Source organism: Molossus molossus, unplaced genomic scaffold (genome assembly GCF_014108415.1).
Source record: "Molossus molossus isolate mMolMol1 unplaced genomic scaffold, mMolMol1.p scaffold_m16_p_7, whole genome shotgun sequence".
In the NCBI taxonomy this organism is placed as follows: Eukaryota; Metazoa; Chordata; class Mammalia; order Chiroptera; family Molossidae; genus Molossus; species Molossus molossus.
The window spans coordinates 4,748,974-4,770,258 of record NW_023425401.1 but is presented as its reverse complement, the minus strand read 5'-3'; the positions used below and the strand labels follow the sequence as shown (position 1 = coordinate 4,770,258).

Genomic DNA, 21,285 nt, shown 5'->3' with positions numbered 1-21,285 from the left:
AAAACAAACATCCTCCTCCTGAAAGATGTGTACATCAAGACGCATGTGCAAGCGCTTTTATGTGCTTCATTCGCTGCATTTAATAAAACAAAGGGGTGCGCTTCCAGCCTATTTCCAGACATTTTATCGGTTGTTTCCATTACGATGTTAAAGAGAACTGCTTCAATACATCCCAGGCGGCCCACATAAAATGCTCCCCACGGTTTTGGAAGAAATCGCAGCAATGTCCGAGGTCTGTACATTCAGCTAAGCCCAAACCATTTCCACTCACCCAACAGGGGCTGTGAAAGTCTCCACTACTGTTGGAACGTACCCAGGAGACCTGGTTTACATTTACAAAGCTGTAAGGTTTGCATTCAATCAGTTGCTAAAGGAGTTACTGTTTCTCATTAATTGTTTCAGGCTGGCCAGTGGCGGGCCGGAGCGATGTATGTCAAAGTCACTCCCTCGGCAATGTCACCAGCGGAAATGACTTTCCTACGAGCAGTTCTGAAATCTGGGCCGCTGGCTACAGCCAGTTATTGCAAAAGAGGAATGAATCCTGGAAGCCAGTGGCCTGTGTCTCCTGACACAAGATAATGCACAGTAAATAAACAAGCCGCCTCGGGCTGTGCATCAAAGTGGAAATAACAAATACTGCCAAGCTCGGGACGTCTCCCCAAGTTAAAACACCCTCCATGGTGAGCCCCTGAAACCGACCGAGGGGTCAAGGGAACTACGGAACTACTTTAGGAAATACAGGTATTAGGCCAGAGCGGGAAAGATGAGACCACTGTGTCACTCATCACGCCCCAGTGTGTGCAGGGACCCCGTTCCCACATGTGCTGTGCGCTACCCCACACCGTGTGTCTACAGAAATGTCGACGTTACTCCACCTTAATACCAGATGACTAGCGTTTTGAAAGCCTCTTCAGAAAGCCTGGAATATGGGCCCAATCACAATAAAATCACAGCTGCTTTTTGTTTCCGGCCGTTTCTGGAGAACCTAGGACCCCTGGCCACATCTAATACATCGATACCAGGTCCTTCCAGGGCCTTGGGCACCAGCACCGTGGGCACTGAGGCCCGGGACCCGAAGCTGCAACAAAAAGTTCCAAGTCATTCTTCACTTGTTTGAGCTCCTGTTTTTCCAACTACACACACACACACACACACACACACACACACACACACAAATAGAGCTAGCACGACACAAAATTAGCCCTAGTGCTGAGATGAAGTTATTCAAATTAAGTATCTGTTCTTGCTTATTTTTACTAAGCTCTCAGAGGATGTTTATTTTCATGAAACAGCGAAATCACACCTAATTTCACATGCATTTCTTTTTGCTTAACTCACGAAGATACTTTTGAAAAAATTCTGCGAGGTAGCAAGATTTCCCGGGCCAGCACGAAGACCAGCACTATGAGAACAGTAGGGCTTGGGCAGAAACGGATGCACAGACCACAGGACAGAGAGCGGAGCACAGATCCCTGCCGGCTCGGACCCTGGCCCGCGGCAGAGGCGACGGGTCCATCGGGGAGGAACATGGGAGGAATCATAAATTTCTAGCTGACCCCCGATGCCTCTACTGGCTGACTGGGCCTAGATGTGCAAAGCAACACATAGGATAATGTACCCTTAGAACAGGAAGGCAGGAAGGATCACTCTTAACCAAGAAAAAAAACTTTTGTCCGACAAGACAGAAACACATGGAAACAGCACCACCACTCTGAGGGGAACATCTCTGTGCAAGAAGACACATCGGCACAATGAAGAGAAGGCGAAGACCAGATCTCAACACTCCTGAGACCGGCGGCCGCTCTGCAGGGTACAGGTGGGCTCCCGCAGGCCCATGGTAACTGCAGGAAAGCGGCAGACAGACAGACAGACAGTAGCAGCACACAAAGCAACAGTCCACGGAGGGGAGCTGTCGACAGGCCCGCGTGGGCGCCAGGCTGCGCTCTCCACCACCAGGAACAGCACATCTGGACCGATTCAAACCAACAACCCGACCATACCGAGTGTTGGGGAGATGCTCTGACATGGAAACAGGCGTATCCTATGCAAGGGAGTGTAAAAGAGCAAACTCACGTTTGAAAACAATTTTGCAGTAATTAGGACAATTGAAGACGCATAAACCCCAGGCCTGGCCATTTCCTTTGTAGGGACAGACTCTAAAGAAACGTGAATGTCCATGTGCCCAAGGAAGTATAAATACGAATATTCAGCCGGGCAGGTGTGGCTCAGTATGTTGAGCATTGTCCCATGCACCAAGAGGTCACTGGTTCGATTCCCAGCCAGGGACATGTCCAGGTTGCTCACTGATCCCCAGCAGGGGGCGGGCAGGAGGCAGCTGATACATGGGTGCTTCTTTCTCATTGATATTTCTATCTCCCGTCTACTTCCCTTCCTCTCTCTCTCTCAAAAAAAAAAAAAAAAAAATCAATAAAAGAACATATTAAATAAAAGAATATTCATTGTGACAGTTTCTTAGAGCAAGACCTGGATATAATCTAAATACCCATACATGGTAGACTATACACACGGATCATGGCAAACTCATGAACCACCACACACGCTGACCCAGACCAGAGTGAGGCGTTACGTGGACAATCTCAACAGTGAGGCTGAGGGAATATAAAAAACCTGTTGCAAAATGGTACAGAATTATACCAATTTTTATAAAGTGATAAGGTACTATATATTTATCAAGCCAAATATATGTATCAAAATATAAAAACAAGCAATATGAAACTGAACAGTAAGTGAAGAAGAAGAATTAATTCTGAGGAGTGACCAGCATACCCTCGGGGAGAGGTCGCCGACAACTTCAACTGTCGCTTTAATACTCCACTTCTTTAAGGAAAAGCAGCAAACAAAAAGCCAAATATTAAACGAGGGTAAAAACTGGATGGAGGCCGCATGGAGATTTATTATTATCCTCTACCATTTGCAGTGTTTCAAAATATTTTCTAACAAAAATGTTTAAAGAATTTTTCAAAACCTAATTAAACAAAGCGAACTCTAGGGAGTTCAGTTCAACCTTTGTGGTCAAAAGGAATAGCACGAAACATATAATAAAGTAATGTGTAATTAATTTTTACAACGTGCAAACACGCTTTGCTATTGTAAACTCCACGAAACCCTTTTTCATTAATTCACACCATGAACTTCAGCTTTTGTATTATTAATCCCAGCGTATGATTATAGATTACTCCGTCAACTTTATTTGGTAACATGCTTAATTGCCCAGCAAATCTACATTCCCCGCACTGTTTTGCCTCCTATTGGCTGTAGACTTTATTTAAATGATTTCCTGCTGGTGTCCCTGCAGCTGAAAATTTCATACCTGGGTTGGCTGGCATTTATTAAGGTTAAAAAGGTACTAATCTGCATGGTTGCGACAGCATCCTGTGCAGCATCGGGCCCTCACTGAGACCCTGCCGCTACGGGCAGCTGCCCCTTCTCCGTGGCGCGGTATTGTTATCTCGGGCCACAGCCGGTGCCGGCATCGTGTGATAGGAAATGAGAACACGCACGCGCTGCATAGACTGGGGAGAAATGGGTGAAATGCCTTTGAAATTGTTACAAGAAAAGAATCAGCGCTCTGCAGCGGAGGCGAGTGGAGACAGAAAACAGAGCGTCTTCAGTTTGCTGGTCACTCACCCCTTGTGGCCTTGGTGGCCGCATCCCCTCTGTCACCCTGGGATGACTCATGTGAGGACAGGGGCCCTGTCCTGCCGACCTCACAGGACGAGCGTCGGGCCTGGAAGCCAGGACGCGGGTGGGATGCCTTGTGAGCTGCAGGCACCCCGAAACCACAAACGGGGGGGCCACCATTCCGATCCTCGCGGAACTGAACACACACTTGTGAGATGAACGCCGTGAAGTTCTCAGAAGCAGGTCATCGAGAAGAACGCAGTGGCCTCGGCGGCGTGGACGCGAGTGTGTCTGTCACAGGAAAAGTCCCTCCGGGAAGAAGCGACGCCAACGGTGTCCCCGGGAGACACTCGCTCCAGGAAGTAAGCGAGGCAGCAGAAGAGAAGACGGGTCTGGAGGGCCCCGTCCACAGTTCCACAAGGACTAAGTGACATGATGACCCCGATGCGTGAGCAGTTTCCAGCAGATACTCCCCAAAGGGAACCGTGAGGGGCAGGAGGCCAGGATCCGGCTTTCCTTACAGCAGGGGTCCCCAAAGCATGCTCAATGGACTCCTGGGGTCCCCGGGATCCTCCCAGGAACACACGAAGGCAAGATTCATACTTCCATGTTCTCTGTCCTTGGTGCCGGGTAGATATTCGCACAGATGGTGCCCAAGCGCTGATGCGCAGGTTGCTGGTGCCCCAGCACAAATCCAGGCCACACACCGGACCGTATTGGGGGCCCTTGGACAGTTCACGGCAAACCACCTGCATTTACACACACGAAGCCTGTTTCTTTCAAGAATGTCCTTGACCGCCCTGGCCGGTTTGGCTCAGCGGTTGGAGCGTCGGCCTGTGGTACAGAGAGACCCGGGTTCGGTTTCCGCTAAGGGCACGTACCTCGGATGCAGTTTGTCCCCGGCCCTGGTTGGTCGTGCGGGTGGCAGCCACTCGATGTGTCCCTTCACGTCGATGTTTCTCTCTCTCTCTCTATCTCTCTCTCCCTCCCGCTCTATCTGAACAAAAAATGGAAAAATGTCCTCGGGTGAGGATTAAAAAAAAAAAAAGAATGTCCTTGACCAAGGCGCAAAAAAAAAAAAATCTTAATCCTGTGACATTTCAACACTGAGCTGCGTGTACTGGTTCTGTGCTGCACGCTGGCCGCCGGGTGCTTCCCAGGGGTGGCCCCTGGGCGGGGTCTCGCTGCGAGCCGGGACATCATCTCTACCTGAAGGAATAAGTAACAAACAAGGGACAGTGACTCACACCTGGGTTTCCGGCAGATGTCTCCTCTAAAAATGGATGAAGCGAGTCTGACATTTCAAGGAAAACAGAGAGTGCTGGTTGCCAGTGGCAACAGGGAAGCTTTCGGGCAGAAATCGGAAGCTTGAGAGAGTCAGAGCGGACTCAGGGAGCGCCGGCGGCCGGTACCATGGTTTCACGGGATCAGTGGCGACACTCAAAGGGGACTTGTTTATGCAGTACAACGACCGACATGTGTCAACACGTGGAAGGCCGTACAAAGCCCTGGAAGTCGATCTTTTCCAACGACCAACGCACGACGCGGCAGTGTTATACCCGGACAAACTAGCTGTTCAAAGTGCAAGGCGGGTTTTCAAACAACAAAATACCGAAAACTTCATTAGTATGGTTTCAAATTCCACACTGTAACTGATTTTTTTTATTGATTTGCGAGAAACATCAATGTGAGATAGAAACATCCATCAGTTGTCTCCCATACGCACCCCAAATGGGGATTGAACCCGCAGCCCAGCTATGTGCCCTGACTTCCAATGGAACCCGCGTGCTTCTGGTGCACAGGACAATGTTCCAACCTACTGAGCCACCCTGGTCAAGGCATGTCAGATTTTTAAGAAAGTACCTCTTGTTGAATTTGGGTATGATCCAAAAAAGAAAGTGTACAACTATCCCATTAGCTATTAAAATTCTCCTCCCATTTCTAATCAGTGAAGTGGGCTACACCCCCCACCCTACCACCACCAAAAAAATGGAGTGGAGTGGTGGACAGGAAATTCTCCAGTTCGATCACATGATTCTTCAGTAAGGCGTGTGCATGTTACAATATACACTGTGTCTTCCATGCATCAGCGTGATTTGGCTTCTGAGAAACAGCTTCTGTAAGGGTTCTGTTCTCAGGCTACCACGCCCACTTTGTCCAGCTGTGGTGACAATGTCCCTCCCTCCCCTCTCATCCTGGGATCCTCAGTCAATGTCAGGCTACCACGCCCACTTTGTCCAGCTGTGGTGACAATGTCCCTCCCTCCCCTCTCATCCTGGGGTCCTCAGTCAATGTCAGGCTACCACGCCCACTTTGTCCAGCTGTGGTGACAATGTCCCTCCCTCCCCTCTCATCCTGGGTCCTCAGTCAATGTCAGGCTACCACGCCCACTTTGTCCAGTTGTGGTGACAATGTCCCTCCCTCCCCTCTCATCCTGGGGTCCTCAGTCAATGTCAGGCTACCACGCTCACTTTGTCCAGCTGTGGTGACAATGTCCCTCCCTCCCCTCTCATCCTGGGTCCTCAGTCAGTGGTTGACAGGTGTGAAAGATGGAGGTCCAGCTCACCCAGCATGGGCTGTAACAGAGGCGTAATTCACACTACAAGCTTCCATGAAGGTTTAGACTGAAGCTGCCCTTGGACAGACATTGCTGGACACCACGTCTGTCTCCCCACTCTGGTTCTGCCCTCTCCCATCCCCTCACTCCCTACCTGGTTTCTCGCTTTCTCAATATGTATGTGCACATAAGTTCTCATCTTAGCATCTGCTTCTGGAAGATCCGCCACGAGACAGCCAGGAAAGTGTCAATCAACTGTGTGTCCAATGTTGCTTCAAGGAATTCCAGTGAATGGTGATCAATTTGACTATCACAGTAACGAGAAGGCTAGCATACAGTCCATTTCATATCCACATCAGTATAGCTACACGTGAAGGGAAGCAAGAGAAATCTTAACTCTGCCAACAAAGAAACAAAGTTTGGTTACGATCTTTGGCTTCTTTTTCAGAAAAGGTATTAATGTTTTTGAGTCCACAACTTTCTTCTGGAACACCGGCTCAAGAAAATGAAAATGATATCGCAACACTGGGATGGGCTAGAAGGGGCAGAGCTATAGAAAAACCCACGAGCACGTTCACGGGTCAGGGTGATCATCAGTGGACAGGGAACAACTGGAAATGCCGTTAGAACATGGCAGAGGACTAGTTGCTGAGTGATACCCCTGATGGCATGGGAGGGAACAGGACAGAGAAAGAGGTAATTGCTGGAGAGGGAAAACGAACACACGGAAAACGTGGAGTTGGGGGGCCAGGAGGAGGGGTGAGGTATGCAAACAGCATTCCACGGTCCCAGACGCCTGTCTTAGGCGAGATCACAGCAGCGCTCACCACACTCCATCCGGGCTCACCTGGCAAACGGCCGGAGCGTCATTCCCTCCACCGGGATCAACAGGTGTTCCCCACATTCTTCTGCATCATCCATGACCCCCTTCTCCCTGTATGCCAGTGGCTCCCCAAATCGTTACATGAAGGAACCATACATTCTGCCTCCAGTTCCCAAATTCAATTAGCAAATTCAATTAGTGACAGGTAGACGCACTAGAATTCCTACCTGTTCTCTGCTAGGATTGGACTGTAACAGCCAGTTTTTCCATGGCCCCCAAGGGGAAATACTGGTCACAGAAACCCACCCGGTGCCAAACCGTTACCTGCCGAAAACTGCCTCTGCCCGCCTCAGAGGACAGTGGGGAAAGGAACACCAAGGCAAAGCTGTGTCTACAAGTCTGTGCTGTACACACAAGAAAAACAGAAAGATTCAATCAAGTCACACTCATAATTCCACACAAGCCAGGGATAAACCACTTGTATTTTTGTAAAGGATCGTTTATTAATTTTTATAGAGAGAGGAGTGGAGAAAAGAGAAACACTGATGTGAGAGCACAACACTGATCGGCTGCCTCCTGCACGCCCCCTACCGGGGATCGAGCCCATAACCCGGGCATGTGCCCTGACAGGGAATCAAACCAGCAACCTTTCGGTGTACAGGATAAAGTCCCATCAACTGAGCCACACCAGCCAAGGCAACTAATAAACCTCTCTCAACACTGTAAGCATGCCACGGAAATCTGATACTCAGTATATATGTCTGTCAATAGATACATTTTAGACATATTTTTACATTTAAAATGTTACCAATAAAGCTCTCTTATAAACATTCTGGCATCTACAAGGAGAAGTATATGACATGGTGGCCCATTTTAACGTCGATCCAGATTCATATACATCCTCGTTCATGTGAATCAATACTTTGCAATGATATTTGAACATTTCTTTCTGCTATTGATGTGTTTTCTCATTAGTTGTATTGGTTAGCCTGACGCAGCAAGTTTGGACTTAAACAGCCGGTGACATTCCTAAACTACTTGTATGGAAACTAGCCCCCGCTCACAGAAATCTATTAGACATAATGCCAGGACTGGTTTCAGAGACGCTAAGCGGGAAGCCTCTTATTAAGAGATTGTCTGTTATTGAAATAGTCTTTCTTTTCATTAGAAAAAAAAATTCTGGAAACACAAAGTATTTACCTTCTCCTAACTTTAAGAGACAGTATTAGCTGCATGACGCTAGCATATAAATCAAAGCGTAGACCGGCAAGGCATCCAGGTGGGCACAGGAGCACCTGGGAGGAGAGCCAGGATCCCGGTGTGCGGCATCGGAGGACTTCACTGAGACAGCCAGGTCTATTTAGATCACTTTGCTTCAGGAGACAAAGAGTATCATTTTTTTACATCAGACTCTAAAAGAAAATCTTTTCTTATGTAAAGAAAAGATAAAAGCAAAAATTACAAAGGTCTCATGTCTGGAACTGTCTCCCCAAAGTCAAGAAGCGCTGGGCTCTGAGTGCAAGAACCGGGAAGCTTCCCAGTGACAGTGAGGACTAGCTGGTGAGGGCCAGCACAGGTGTCCAGGCCGGCTCCCCGCCCCCCCAGGGTGTCTGGAAACATGGGAGGGCCGGGGGACAAGGTGAAGGTCGCGGCTGCATCCGTCCCAGAAATGGTCATCGACAGAGTTCAGTGAATCTGTATCAGATTTCCTAACGGGGGCAAGGACATCTGCCCCTACAACTCTGTCCCAAGTGCATAAATATCCCATAGTTATTTGCAGAAGGTAGACTGTGATTATAGCCTCTGTTCTTACAGATGCCGATTTTTACAAAGAGATTTCACAAAGGGCCTCAGCCATTTCAGGTAAATGGCATTTTATGATGTCGTAAAAATATTAATAGGTATATGTGAAAACAAAAGGTAAAATGAATTATTCCTTTCAAAAACAACCAATACATAACAGTAAACGTTAGGGCACCACGGGGAAAAAAAGGGGGGAGGAAATCAACAAACACCAGTAACCTAGTTATTTTTTTAACCACCTACTTACTATTCATGTCAGTCTAACCGTGACTTGTCATATTTATATATACATATATATTAGTCTACAAACCTCCAGTTGCTCTACTCAGTCACCTTTATTACCAAGTATCTCCTCTCCACCTTGATGACAGATGACTGTACTCCAATGGAAACAGTAAATGATTTCTAACAATGACATTTGCAATTATTTATAAAACTATTTCTTTAAAAACATCCTTCATTTCTGTTTGAAAGGAAATACTGAGATTATTCAAAGCATCTAAACCATGGGTTAGGATAGTGCTAGGTATGTGCCAGTTACGATTTTATCAGATTCGGGTATGAAAACCAGTCAGGTGGTCAAGGTCACTGACTTTTCTCAGGGTTGAACCATCCCTGCCTGGTGTCTGATGGGGGGGGCTGCAGAATGTGCCACAGCTGCTCCCCATTTGCCCACCTCCCACCCCACCCTGCTCCCCTGCCCCCTTCTTCCATCTCTTCGGTCAGTGAGTCCTTTAAGTGCCTAACTGATCGTCAGGAGTGACTTCATCGACCGAGAAACTGGATTTAGTGGCGATTTCCAGGGTGTTTGACTGAAAGAGGATAAGAATGACGCTGTATTCGGAAACACTCCAAATCACAAGTGCACCCTGGGCCTCCCACTCTTCTTACTTTTATGACAGTTGTGATGATGGAGTTAATATATTCACAAAAGTGTTTATCGTTTCGGAACAACTTTAAGTGATTACACTTCACAGCTCCTCTTAAAAGAAATAAATATAGGACAACGATTCAGCTCTGTTTTGTAGCAGACTTTAGGCTGAGGAAGTTTTGTCCTTTACTCATTCATTCACTCATTCATTTTCTTCCACCAATTATATATTGACCGCCACTCAGGTGCCACGTTCTGCACCAAGCCCATAAGATATTATAATGCTATGATACCCCTCACTCGGTGAGAGAGAGAGAGAAAAAAATAAAACACACTACTAAGTGCGCAATTACAAAATGAGATACAATCTAAAAATTGGATTCGGCTTGGGGTTCCTGAGAGGGGGTTAATAGAAAGCCTTCTTTGAAAAAGCAATATTAGCACCGAGACCTAAAGATCGAGTGGGAGTTAACAGGTCGGGGGAGACCTGACTAAGGCAACAAAATACACAGAAGTCCTATGATGGGTGGGGGCTGGGATCGATAGAAACAAGAGATTATCACAATACAACAATGAAAAGTCTAAGAAGCTGGACGAGGTGGGCAGATGAATCTAGAAGCCGCCTCAGACACAGCACACTCCTGGGGAGAGAAACCTTCAGTGGTCATAGAAGCAGACCCAGTGTTAACACAGTTTTAGTTGCACTGTTGGTCAGAAAAAATATCTCCGTATATAAGAAACTGTCAATGTCTCACTCTCTCTGTTTCTCTCTCTGTCTCTATCTCTGTCTCTCTCTGATAATAATATTGTAAGCTGGAACCCATTCATGGTGGCTTGGTTTTTTATTGGTCTATACAATTTACCGTACTTTGCATTTATTACTTTATTTTAAATGTACCTGGGCAGGAAGCGTGAGGCTGAAGAGGTAGACAGGGAAACAGTTTGCAGGGAGGTTCAAGGCACAGGAATGACTCTGGTCTTCATCTTAAGGCCAGTGAAGACTTTTCACATGGCAGTGAATTTGAATTTGTAAAATATCACTTTGGATGCAGGAGGGCAAAAGGTTTCGCGGAGCCCAGCGGACAGAGCCCCATCAGTGGATGCTGCATTGGTCCCGGCCACAGGCGCTGTTAGTGCAGACGGGAGGGGGGTGTGGGGGAAGAGGGGGGGATGGAAATGAGCGCCCCGGGACTTGGTGGGAAAAGGAACGAGAGGGAGAAGGGGCAGCAGGAGGCTTCCAGACAAACGTGTGGCCCGGTGCTTGGACAGCTGGGCGTGCTGTGGTGTGTTCCCTGAGTGAGCAAAGGCTGGAAGAGAACCTGGGTCAGGTTTGAGAGTGTTGAATTCCAGGGGCCTCTGAGACTGAGAAGGGAGCTTGCCAGGCAGATCATTGGCTGGAACTCAAAGGAGAAATCTGCATTACAGTCGGCCACACAGCAGCATGGTCCAGATACCACTTTTTGAAGGTGATGTATCTACCTTAACACTACTTACGAAATATAAATTAAGAAAAAGTTATGAGCCCAGCCGGTGTAGCTCAGAGGTTGAGTGCCGACCCCTGCACCAAGAGGTCCCCAGTTTCAATTCCCGGTCAGGGCACATGCCCAGGTTGTGGGCCCTATACCCAGTGGGGGGCGTGCAGGAGGCAGCCAATCAATGTTCCCTCTCATCAGTGTTTCTATCTCTCCCTCCCTCTCCCTTCCTTTCTCTCTAAAATCAATAAAGGAAAAAGAAAAAGTTGTAAAATATTGCAGGGATAGGGAACCTTTCTTCTGCCAAGGACCATTTAGATATGTATAACATCATTCATGGGCCATACAGAATTACCAGCTTAAACATTAGCCAGCTGTATTGGGTCAGGCTGATTTGGTGAGGCGTGTGATGTGAGCTGGTATTGATTTCACCAGCTTTATGGGCCCATGGGCCGATATTCCTCACCCTTGCATCCCTTACATTCAACTCCCAATAACATTTTACTGGACTTATTTCTTTGGGTTATAACAATGAAAGAATTGAAGTGCAGGTCATTGGCATTAACCAGAAAACACATCCTCTTTAACCAGTTTATCAGATTAGTCAACTAGTCACCCATCGGAATTTGGAAGGAATAGAAAAGAACAAAGTGGATCTTAAAATTGGGCACTAAGAATCTCAGGTGTGTGAGACGATGAAGAACCCCGCTGGCCGGAGACAAATGCCAGGCACCAGGGAGTCCCCGCAGCTGACGGACGCGGTGGGAAGACGGAGTACCCGCTGTGCGTGGCACGTGGGCGAGCCCGGCGCCAGCGCCCTGGGCGGGCAGCCTGTGGCCTGACTTAGACGGGGTCCACACGGCTGACCAGGTATGCTGTCAGTCAATCTGCCTTTCTTCATCAGAGTCAGCACTGCCTAGGAAATAAGCCAGAGACGCAGTAAAAAGAATCATGTGCCCGAGCAACAAGGGATTTCAAGTCGCCCGAAGGGACAGAAGCATTCTCAAAACAACACGCGGGACCACGAGGCGGAGTGGAAGAGGAGTTAGCTTAACAAACGAGTGCGGCTGAACCTGCTATAATAATAATAACTCTGGCCATAAAGGAGGTAATAGTTTCACACAATGAAATGCCACGGGAATTACACGAGACACGAGTGAAAAGCATGCAGGCCTCCAGCAGCTCATTTAGCACAAGGACCCCTGTTCCCACAGCCGTGCGCACACAGACGAGCCCGCAGGACATGTGGCTTGTTTCACCTCCGCGGTTTCCAAGAGCGAAGCTGCAAACGGGCTCCGGGTTTGCATTCCGCAGGGAGGTGACTCCGCCCGCTTCTTAGAGGATAACGTGGTAAGTAAATAAAATTGTATAAGGATGTTCTCAAAACACATTGATAAGATTTCTTTAAAATCAGAGAAAGACAAATACCATACAATCTCACTTACTTGTGGACTATAATGAACAAAACAAACTGATGAACAAAATAGAGCCAGAGACACAGAAGTAGGGTACAGACTGAGAAACCTCAGAAGAGGGGGCGGGGGGGGGGGGAGAAACCACAGAACTTACACGCATGTACACGTAACCATGGACACAGACAACCATGCTAGGTGCGTGGGGGGCGGGGATCGGGACGAGAGTGTCCGTGGGGGAAAAAGGAGAAACATCTGTAACAAAAATACATTAATAAAATAAAAAAACTTTTAGCCCTGGCCGGGTTGGCTCAGCAGTTGGAGCGTCGGCCTGCGGTACAGAGAGACCCGGGTTCGGTTCCCGCTAAGGGCACGTACCTCGGTTGCAGTTTGTCCCCGGCCCTGGTTGGTCGTGCGGGTGGCAGCCACTCGATGTGTCCCTTTCACATCGATGTTTCTCTCTCTCTCTCTTCCTCTCTCTCCCTCCCGCTCTATCTGAACAAAAAATGAAAAAATGTCCTCGGGTGAGGATAAAAAAAAAAAAAAAAAAAACTTTTAAAAAAGAGCAACAGTTAACTATGTGAATACTGTGTGCACATACATAGTGGTCGGGAAAGAACAGTCACAATACTGAAACGAAGAGGTGCGCAGCCCTAGGCTGTCAGCCTTCGGTCGGCCTGCCTTCGCAGGTGCACACGAGCTGACCACACCCCGATCTGCCTCCGTTTCTCCAAGGAAGCCGCCCACCGCGACGCTGACTGCGCTGGCCATCCCTGCCCGCGTGGTCCGAGCCGGGGTGCTAGAGACCCTCACCTCGCGCCTGGAAATGAAGGCGCCCGGCGGCAGCCGTCAGCCTTACCGGCCACGCAGGTCGGCCCTGCCCCTCCCGAGAGGTCCAGCCCTCTCCCTCCAGGGCACGCCCGCGGCTTCCTTCCACGTCCTCGCCCTCTACGTGACGCCTAAGCCCCCCGATCAGAGATCGCTGCTGAATGTGACCCCCCCCTCATTCCTGCCGCACTGCTGCATCTCACACCCCCTCCACTGAGTGTGTTTAGTAGTTTAATGTCTCCCCCGACAAAGTGTAAGCCCCACGGGGGAAAGGCTCATGTGTATTGTATCTACCAAGAGCAACGCATAGGTTAGGGCCTCAGTAAACACCTACTGAGTGAATATGAGCGAATACATGGATGGCGGGCACCTGGGAACGGCTGAACGACCCCCTAGACCTGCTTCAGGAACAGCACATTTGACAGTGGTCAAGCATGACCATTTCCTCTACAAGGACTAGTGCCCACTGCTCTCTAGGGAGCCCACTGGACCTTCACACAACTCAGAACAGGAAACGGGGAGAAAACGCTCCTCAAAAGTCTAAACCGTTACTAAACAGTCGCTTTCGCACACACAAGGAGTCAGTGTCACACATGACCTTACTCAAGTGGGGAACAGGCAGCGGAAAAGACCAGGATGTCCCCCCAACACACACACACACACCCTCCCCCGCGGAAGCAGAGGAATCAGGCTGGTGGTTATGACGCCCCAAGTCACAGCTGCCTCGCGGGTGTGTCGGCCTCAGAACATTTCCACAGATGCAAACCTGGGCTTGTTCAGGGTCCCTGTCCGTTGGAAAGTGAATGAGGGACTCAGAGCCGCATCACAGTCAACATTCTCCCCCAGCTAATTTGCTAGCTGAGCCCCGGCTGTGAGTACCACCGACTGTTGCTGGAAACACCACCCTCACACCTGCGTACACGAAGGAACCCTCTTACCTGCAGCCGCCGCTGGGAGCGGACCTCAAAGGCGGCGCTCAGTCTCCGAGGCACGCAGTACACAGGCCGGATTGTGCTAACTAAACATTGTGCCGTTTCCCACCAGACTTAATGACGAGACAAAGGCAAACTGTGCACGAATTATTCCAAACACCTATTTACCAAAGTCTGGAAAGCAAAAATCACCGTCTCTAGGGCAGTGGTTCTCAGCCCTCCTAATGCTGACCCTTTGATACACTTCCTCGTGCTGTCTGTGGGCGTATCTGCATGTGGGCGACCCGCCTGCAGACGGTGTCTCCGTTCCTTAGGCCGTCGCAAATATGTGTTTTCCCATGGTCTTAGGCGATCCCTGCGAAAGGGTCGTTTGACCCCCAAAGAGGTCGTGACCCACAGGTTGAGAACCACTGCTAAGGGTTCTTAAATTCAGTCTGGTTGATTAGGATTGAAAACAGACAAATGATGCAGCATCATTTGAGAAGACCAACTTTCTGAACTCTCTGTTGCTGATGATCTCTGAAATCCAGAAAACTTAATCTCATTTCAACTGCTTATTTTTTCCTGCCAATTCTCATCAGTTTGGCAAGTAGCTGAGAGCAGTAATCACTCGAGAGACTATAGGACAAAAACAAAAAAAAAGAAGCCAAATCAACTGATTTTGTTTCAGTTGTCCATTTAATCTGCACAACGAGAAAGCCTGCATGTTCCCACCAGATGTAATTAAGTGATATTTTGCTTTTTGCTTAAAAGAAAAAGAGGTCTTGTCTATCAGAAAACAACTTGTGTCCCCAAGAAAGAGTGGTAAAAATAGTTGCTAATGTACTAGTTTGGGACAAGCCTCCTATTTTCGCAATAATGAATGTTTTGACTTGGACAATGAATAGATTTCCTCATTAGCGCAATCAAAATTCAATTTGAACAGAGTTTTGGTAGTGGCTCTTGAAAACACAAAGCACGTCAATACTATAGAATGTTTCCTTAAGGAGACAGTCACTGCCGCGTTTCCATTTATTCCAGTCAAAATCAATGTCACAGTAGGTCATAATGAATGTCTGCCTACCAGCTGTACTTGAACGGCCTGCAACTCATCATTCTCTTAAAAATCTATTCTTCTAGCAAGAGTAATTCAATAACTTGACTCATTTACGTTTGCAATTTCATTCAAACACACAATCTAACTGTGGTTTAGAAAGCCTTTCACACTCAGGGGGAAAGCAGTCTCTGTTAGTGTTACACAGTCACAGACTTTTAAAGCGAGGGCAGAACGTACCGTCATTTGGGAGGGACAGACCCAAACCCGTTTGCCACGTTTCAAGCCCCTGGGCGTGAGATTTGGTCAAGGCAAACGAAAAGGGAGAAGGTGACTGAAAATGAAAATAAATACATTTTAATGGGGAAAACAACAACGATGTTGGAAAGGCTGTGAAAAGAGGCATCTGCAGAAATTGCTGAAGTAGTCGAAGCCTCTCCCAAAAACATGTCGCTAAATTTTAAAACGTCCTAACGTTATACGTGAAAATATATGATTCAGCTGACCCAACCGTGGCAAATGCCCTGAACCAATCCATGAAATAGGTTTTCTTTCCAGATCACGAAGAATGATTCACTGAGCGCGTTGCCCATCACGGAGCTGACTTCCTTAAACGGAGGCCGAAATGAACAGAATAATTTGGAAAACAGCGTACGGGCCTCCTTTGCCACAGCCTCTGGCTGACACCACGTTAGGGCAACAGCAATGAGGAGCAGGCCGAGAGCAGGAGGCCGCTCGGGTCTGCAGGGAACCCGTCTGCGATGCTGCTCCCCACTGCAGCCGAGGGATATCCGCTCGGACAGAACCCAGTGCCTCCGAGAAGATTGATGACCAAGTGCTTCCCAACAGAGTCCAACTTGTTGGTGGAATTGCAGTCATTCTGATTCAACTAAAACCACCACAGGGTCTGGGGTTCAAGTCTCCCAGTCTGGAGCAGAAAGCAAAGGGCAGGGTCTCCCAGCAACTGTTCGTTCACGATGGGGCTGGTTAAGCAGCAGCAGTCGGGAGTGCGGGCAGGTGTCCAGGCACAGAGCACACCTGTGAGCCCAGCCGCCCACGCACTGTGCACACGGGCCGGGCCGCCTGCCGCGCCGTTCCTCCTGCCCCAGGAGCTGCCTAGGCTTCCTCCCACCCCCTCCTCCTGGAGGCTTCCGCATCCCCCACCCAGACACGCTGGAGGACCATCTAAACGTTCTTCCATCTGGACCAGAGGAAGCCTCGGACTGTACCCTCTGCTGAGGCAGGAGAGCACGCTGGGGAGCCTGAGGCAGGAATGTGTTAGCATGCCTCCCAGAAGAAAGACGTGTCTAAACATCGCTCAGCTAGTTAGGACTGGACTCCTCTGTGAGGACTCGGTTGTTTTGAAGCCACCTGCTACCTGGCCTCTTATAACTGATCCTCGAGTTGTTTTACTGGCTACGTAGTATTTTACTAGGGAAGAAAAAGGAGACCTAAGATAATTTTTTCCATCACATAACAAATCTCCTTTTGTGCACTTTTCTTGGGACTTGAATGTCTAAGGGTGAAAAATATTGCTCCTAAAAGAGCTGCCTTCCTCTTTCTACCCTCAGGAAACAGACTGCCTTCCAAAGAAGCCACAGCCCGCTAGGTCTCGGCATCATCCTCTTTGTCAGCGGCCGTTCAGTCGTCCCAGGGGTATTTATTACTCTGAACACAAAACACTTATTACTGTGTCAAATTGTGAAATAATTATGCTTCGAGTCTTTGCTATCACTGGTCATTCTGCACGTAAATCTCTGGTAGAGTTAAAAGCTGCGACCGAACGGGAGCTCACGGACAGGGAGGCACAGGGCGCGGGTGGCCCCCATGGGGTCCACGTGGGCATCCTTCAGGAGTTAGCCATTCGCAGGACGACGGAGCTGAAAGTCCTCCACGCGTTGGGCTGCAGTCCTGTATGACAGGGAAGATCTGTGCTTCCGAAAAGTCCCATTTCCAACTTTACAGAAGTAAAAAGACACTCCAGACGGCCTGTTTCTTGATGCTAGACATTTCCAGTCTGCTTCCTAGCAGACAACACTCTCCATTTCGGAGGCAGTGGCGCCTGTACTGACCTTCCGCTTTGCTTCTAGATATGTGACGCCACTCTGTCCTCCTCCATGAGCTCCATTCCCGGGACGAGAACTCGTCCGAAGGCCTCCGGAGTGGGTGCATGCTCTCCTCCCAAACACCTCATATCCGTGAGAACGGGGACGTGAACAGAAAGGAGAAACCGAATTTGCTTTCACCAAGGAAGAAGGCGGCATTTCTCAGAATCCAGCCAATCGTGACTTCTTACAGTGGGTCACCCAAGAGCATGGTGAGGAACGGTGCTCCCTGCTCTAGCCCACGTGCACAAGGGCCTCCCCTAGCAAGGGACCGGCAGCGCGTATGAGCGAGCTAGGCAGCGTCAGACAACAAGGAGGGGAAAACCAGTGTGTGTGTGTGTGTGTGTGTGTGTGTGAGCACACGCGTGGATGGTCATCGATGCGGTGCGTATGAGCGAGCTAGGCAGCGTCAGACAACAAGGAGGGGAAAACCAGTGTGTGTGTGTGTGTGTGTGTGTGTGAGCACGCACACGCGTGGATGTTAATCGATGCGGTGTGTATGAGCGAGGTAGGCAGCGTCAGACAACGAGGGGAAAACCAGTGTGTGTGTGTGTGTGTGAGCACACGTGCGGATGGTCATCGATGCGGTGCGTATGAGCGAGGTAGGCAGCGTCAGACAACAAGGAGGGGAAAACCAGTGTGTGTGTGTGTGTGTGTGCGTGTGTGTGTGTGAGCACGCACACGTGCAGATGTTCATCGATGTTTGCATACCGGGCTAGCTATGGGCAATATGTCAGTGGAACAAAACTCTGAATTGGGCAGTATGAACTCAGGCCAGGCGAACAGATTCCAGAGACACAAACTAGTAGGACACACGAACAAGCACCCTAAATACTGTCATAAGAATAGTTTCAGTAGTTGTCACAGGAGTTGAGAAGATCAAGGTGAGTGGGTACTGCCATGGGAGAGGGGCGAGGGGCAGGGCACGGTCTGGGGCCCACGGCAGGGGAGGACAGAGTCCCGGCCCCTGGTGAACAGCATGCGGCTCGCCCGTTGCATTAGGTTCTAAGCAACACTAAACTGGGTTTTGTGGGCATTTAAATTAAAATCCTATTTTTGAGGACCCATGAAGAGTCTATTTGAGATTAGTAACACTGGCATAATAGGCAGATAATTATTCACAGATATCTTTTGATATTGTTTCAGATGCATGAAGTCTTTTTGCTTCGTCTTGAACATTAGAACATGGGGTTTCCTATTGAGTATTAGTCTGAAACCTTAAAGTCTTGCCGGAAGCTACATTTAAAAAGTTGCTAGGTTCCCAGATTGACAACGACATTATTTAAAAGAACAAAGATTTAGCACGTGTCTATGTAAAATGCTGTCTTTAAAAGGAAAAATGACATGATGAAAGTTACAAAACTTTCCCAGATTTCCCTAATATTGCCTGGGTTTCTTCTAATTCCTACAAATTTATCACAAGTAGAAAACATGGTAAGAAAGAGGCTACGGAAGATAAAAGACTCACGGTGATCCACCCAAACTCTAGGTGGTAAAGATCTCACCTAGCGTGTGTATGGGGGTGGGGGGGGCGAGGCCTATTATTCCTCCACTGAAACCAAACATTGCCAATGCTATGAGAGAACTGCCACACCAGACTAAAACGGGGAGGGTACAGGGAAAGGTGGAGCCTGCCAGGTCTTGGGGGCCACAGCCGGTGGGGGGGCACGTGCCAGGGCAGTGAGCCTGAGGGAGGGCCGTTGGGGGGAGGGAGACAGACAAGGTGAGCCACAGGAGCAAGGGCGAGAGAGCACGTCCGCCACGGAGTGCAAGGCTCAGAGGTGAGAGGGAGCCAGGTGGGATCCTGTTGGCCGTGGGGTCTGCCCGGAAATAATGCTCTTGAGAGAGAGGCGACAAGGTCGGCAAAGATCTGAATCACAAAATATGTATTAAAGTGTGGGAAGGCTCCCCAAATCCTACTGCAAACAACTCGATCTAAAGTCAGAGGAGAATGTAGGCCAAGGTTGGCAAAGACAGGCAAATCTTGTGAGTGAGTGAACCAGCCCTTCCAGTAGGGCCCTTAGTGAACTAAGGAGAACAGTGACCATGCAACCCCAGAAAGCCACTGCCTGTCAGAGGTGTGTCTGCAGCAGCCCCCCCCCCCCCACACACACACACACACATACACAGGAAGAAAACCAGAACTCAAGATCCCTGCGGGAAATGTATTGATTTTCAAATAACACCAACTGCACCGATGTTTTGCAAAACAATGAAGAACCAGACAAAATATTTGTGGAAATCATTTGACTCTGCAGAGTGCAAAGGCATTCAGAGCAAATTCACTAAACACAGAATCAAGTTACCTCTGATTTGGGCAAAGCCCCCTCCCTCCCCCCAAAGTCCCTCACTGGCAGAGGTCTCTGGGGGAGAAAAGCTGTAACTCTTTGCTCCGGGGGGCTATCAGTGGTTGAGAAAAACCAGCTGACTGGTTCTCGTTGAACTTTTGGTTTTGCTCATCTCAGAGTAACGCGGTTGGTCCTAAACATTCTGAAATAATCCTAAAACCCATTTAATGGTGCAAATCTCACAAATACGGACCATCGCAAATATGGAAACATTTTGTTTTTACCTGATTTGGTGAACATAAATGAACACAAGAATGCTACTTCATTGGATGAAAAACTCCTCAGAAAGAAGACCTTTCATGATCTAATATGGAACTCGAGGTGCTATGCTAATGCTCAGAGTGGTCTGTCAGCATATAGATTATTAAAAATCAAGCTCCAGCCCTGGCCGGTTTGGCTCAGCGGTTAAGGCGTCGGCCTGCGGTCCGGAGAGACCCGGGTTCGGTTCCCGCTAAGGGCATGTACCTCGGTTGCAGTTTGTCCCCGGCCCTGGTCGGTCGTGTGGGTGGCAGCCACTCAATGTGTTCCTTTCATATCGATGTTTCTCTCTCTCTCTGTTCCTCTCTCTCCCTCCCACTCTACCTGAACAAAAAAAAATAGAAAAATGTCCTCAGGTGAGGATAAAAAAAAAAAAAAAAATCAAGCTCCATACAAATGCTTATCTAGTCTGTAAATTTTGTTTCTAGAAAAAAAATTTCAGCTTTTTGTCAGTGCTAATTTTTACGTAGCAAACATACATGCAACTTTCAAATTTAATTACCATGATCCCGTAGTCAGATATATACCACTTAACATTTGTGATCTACATTCCGAACTAACTCAGCAAATAGTTCTGGACCGATGACTGCCAATTCCCCCGTTACCCCAGGAACCCCTACTGTTCGAACCACCACCACCATTGTGGTTTTTCCCCCATTTCCACGGATTTTTATTGACGTAAAAACAAAATACAATAATAATTGGATAGACTTTCTTTGTAATATAGGCCTACTAATGAGAACACTGGGACTCTATTGGGGAATAATTTTTTGCTTAATTGAAATGCAGTTTGCTCTTCCTAGCATCATAATTGATTGCAAATATTCACAATCGAGTGCCTCAGTATTTACCCAAAAGAGCTGAACTCTATGTCCACACAACCCCCTGCACGTGGATGTTTATAGCAGCTTTATTCATAATCACTAAAACTTGGAAGTAACCAAGATGTCTTTTAGCAGGTGAATAAATAAACAAGCTTTGCTACATCCCAACAATGGAATATTATTCTGTGCTACAGAGAAACGAGCTATCAAGCAATGAAAAGACGTGAAGGAATTGTAAATGCATATTACTAGTGTGCTTTGGCCCGGGCTGGTTTGGCTCAGCAGTTAGAGAGTCGGCCTGCGGACCGGGGAGTCCCAGGTTCGGTTCCTCCTAGGGGCACGTGCCTTGGTTGCAGTTTGTCCCTGGCCCCATTTGG

The 21,285-nt window shown here is 48.4% G+C and overlaps 1 protein-coding gene across 13 annotated transcripts in view; it reads right to left on the bottom strand.

Moving 5' to 3' along the window:
• IMMP2L (inner mitochondrial membrane peptidase subunit 2) overlaps nt 1-21,285 on the bottom strand; it is a 690,201-nt gene that overhangs the window by 449,732 nt on the left and 219,184 nt on the right. The window contains exon 5 of one of the 13 annotated variants that reach the window (XM_036246434.1): nt 4,707-4,851. The exons of the other annotated variants lie outside the window; for them this stretch is intronic. Within the exon in view, the coding sequence (XP_036102327.1) occupies nt 4,848-4,851 (4 nt within the window). The 3' untranslated portion in view covers nt 4,707-4,847. Of the gene's footprint in view, nt 1-4,706; nt 4,852-21,285 lie in introns of those variants that run through there. 13 annotated transcript variants of the gene reach the window in all.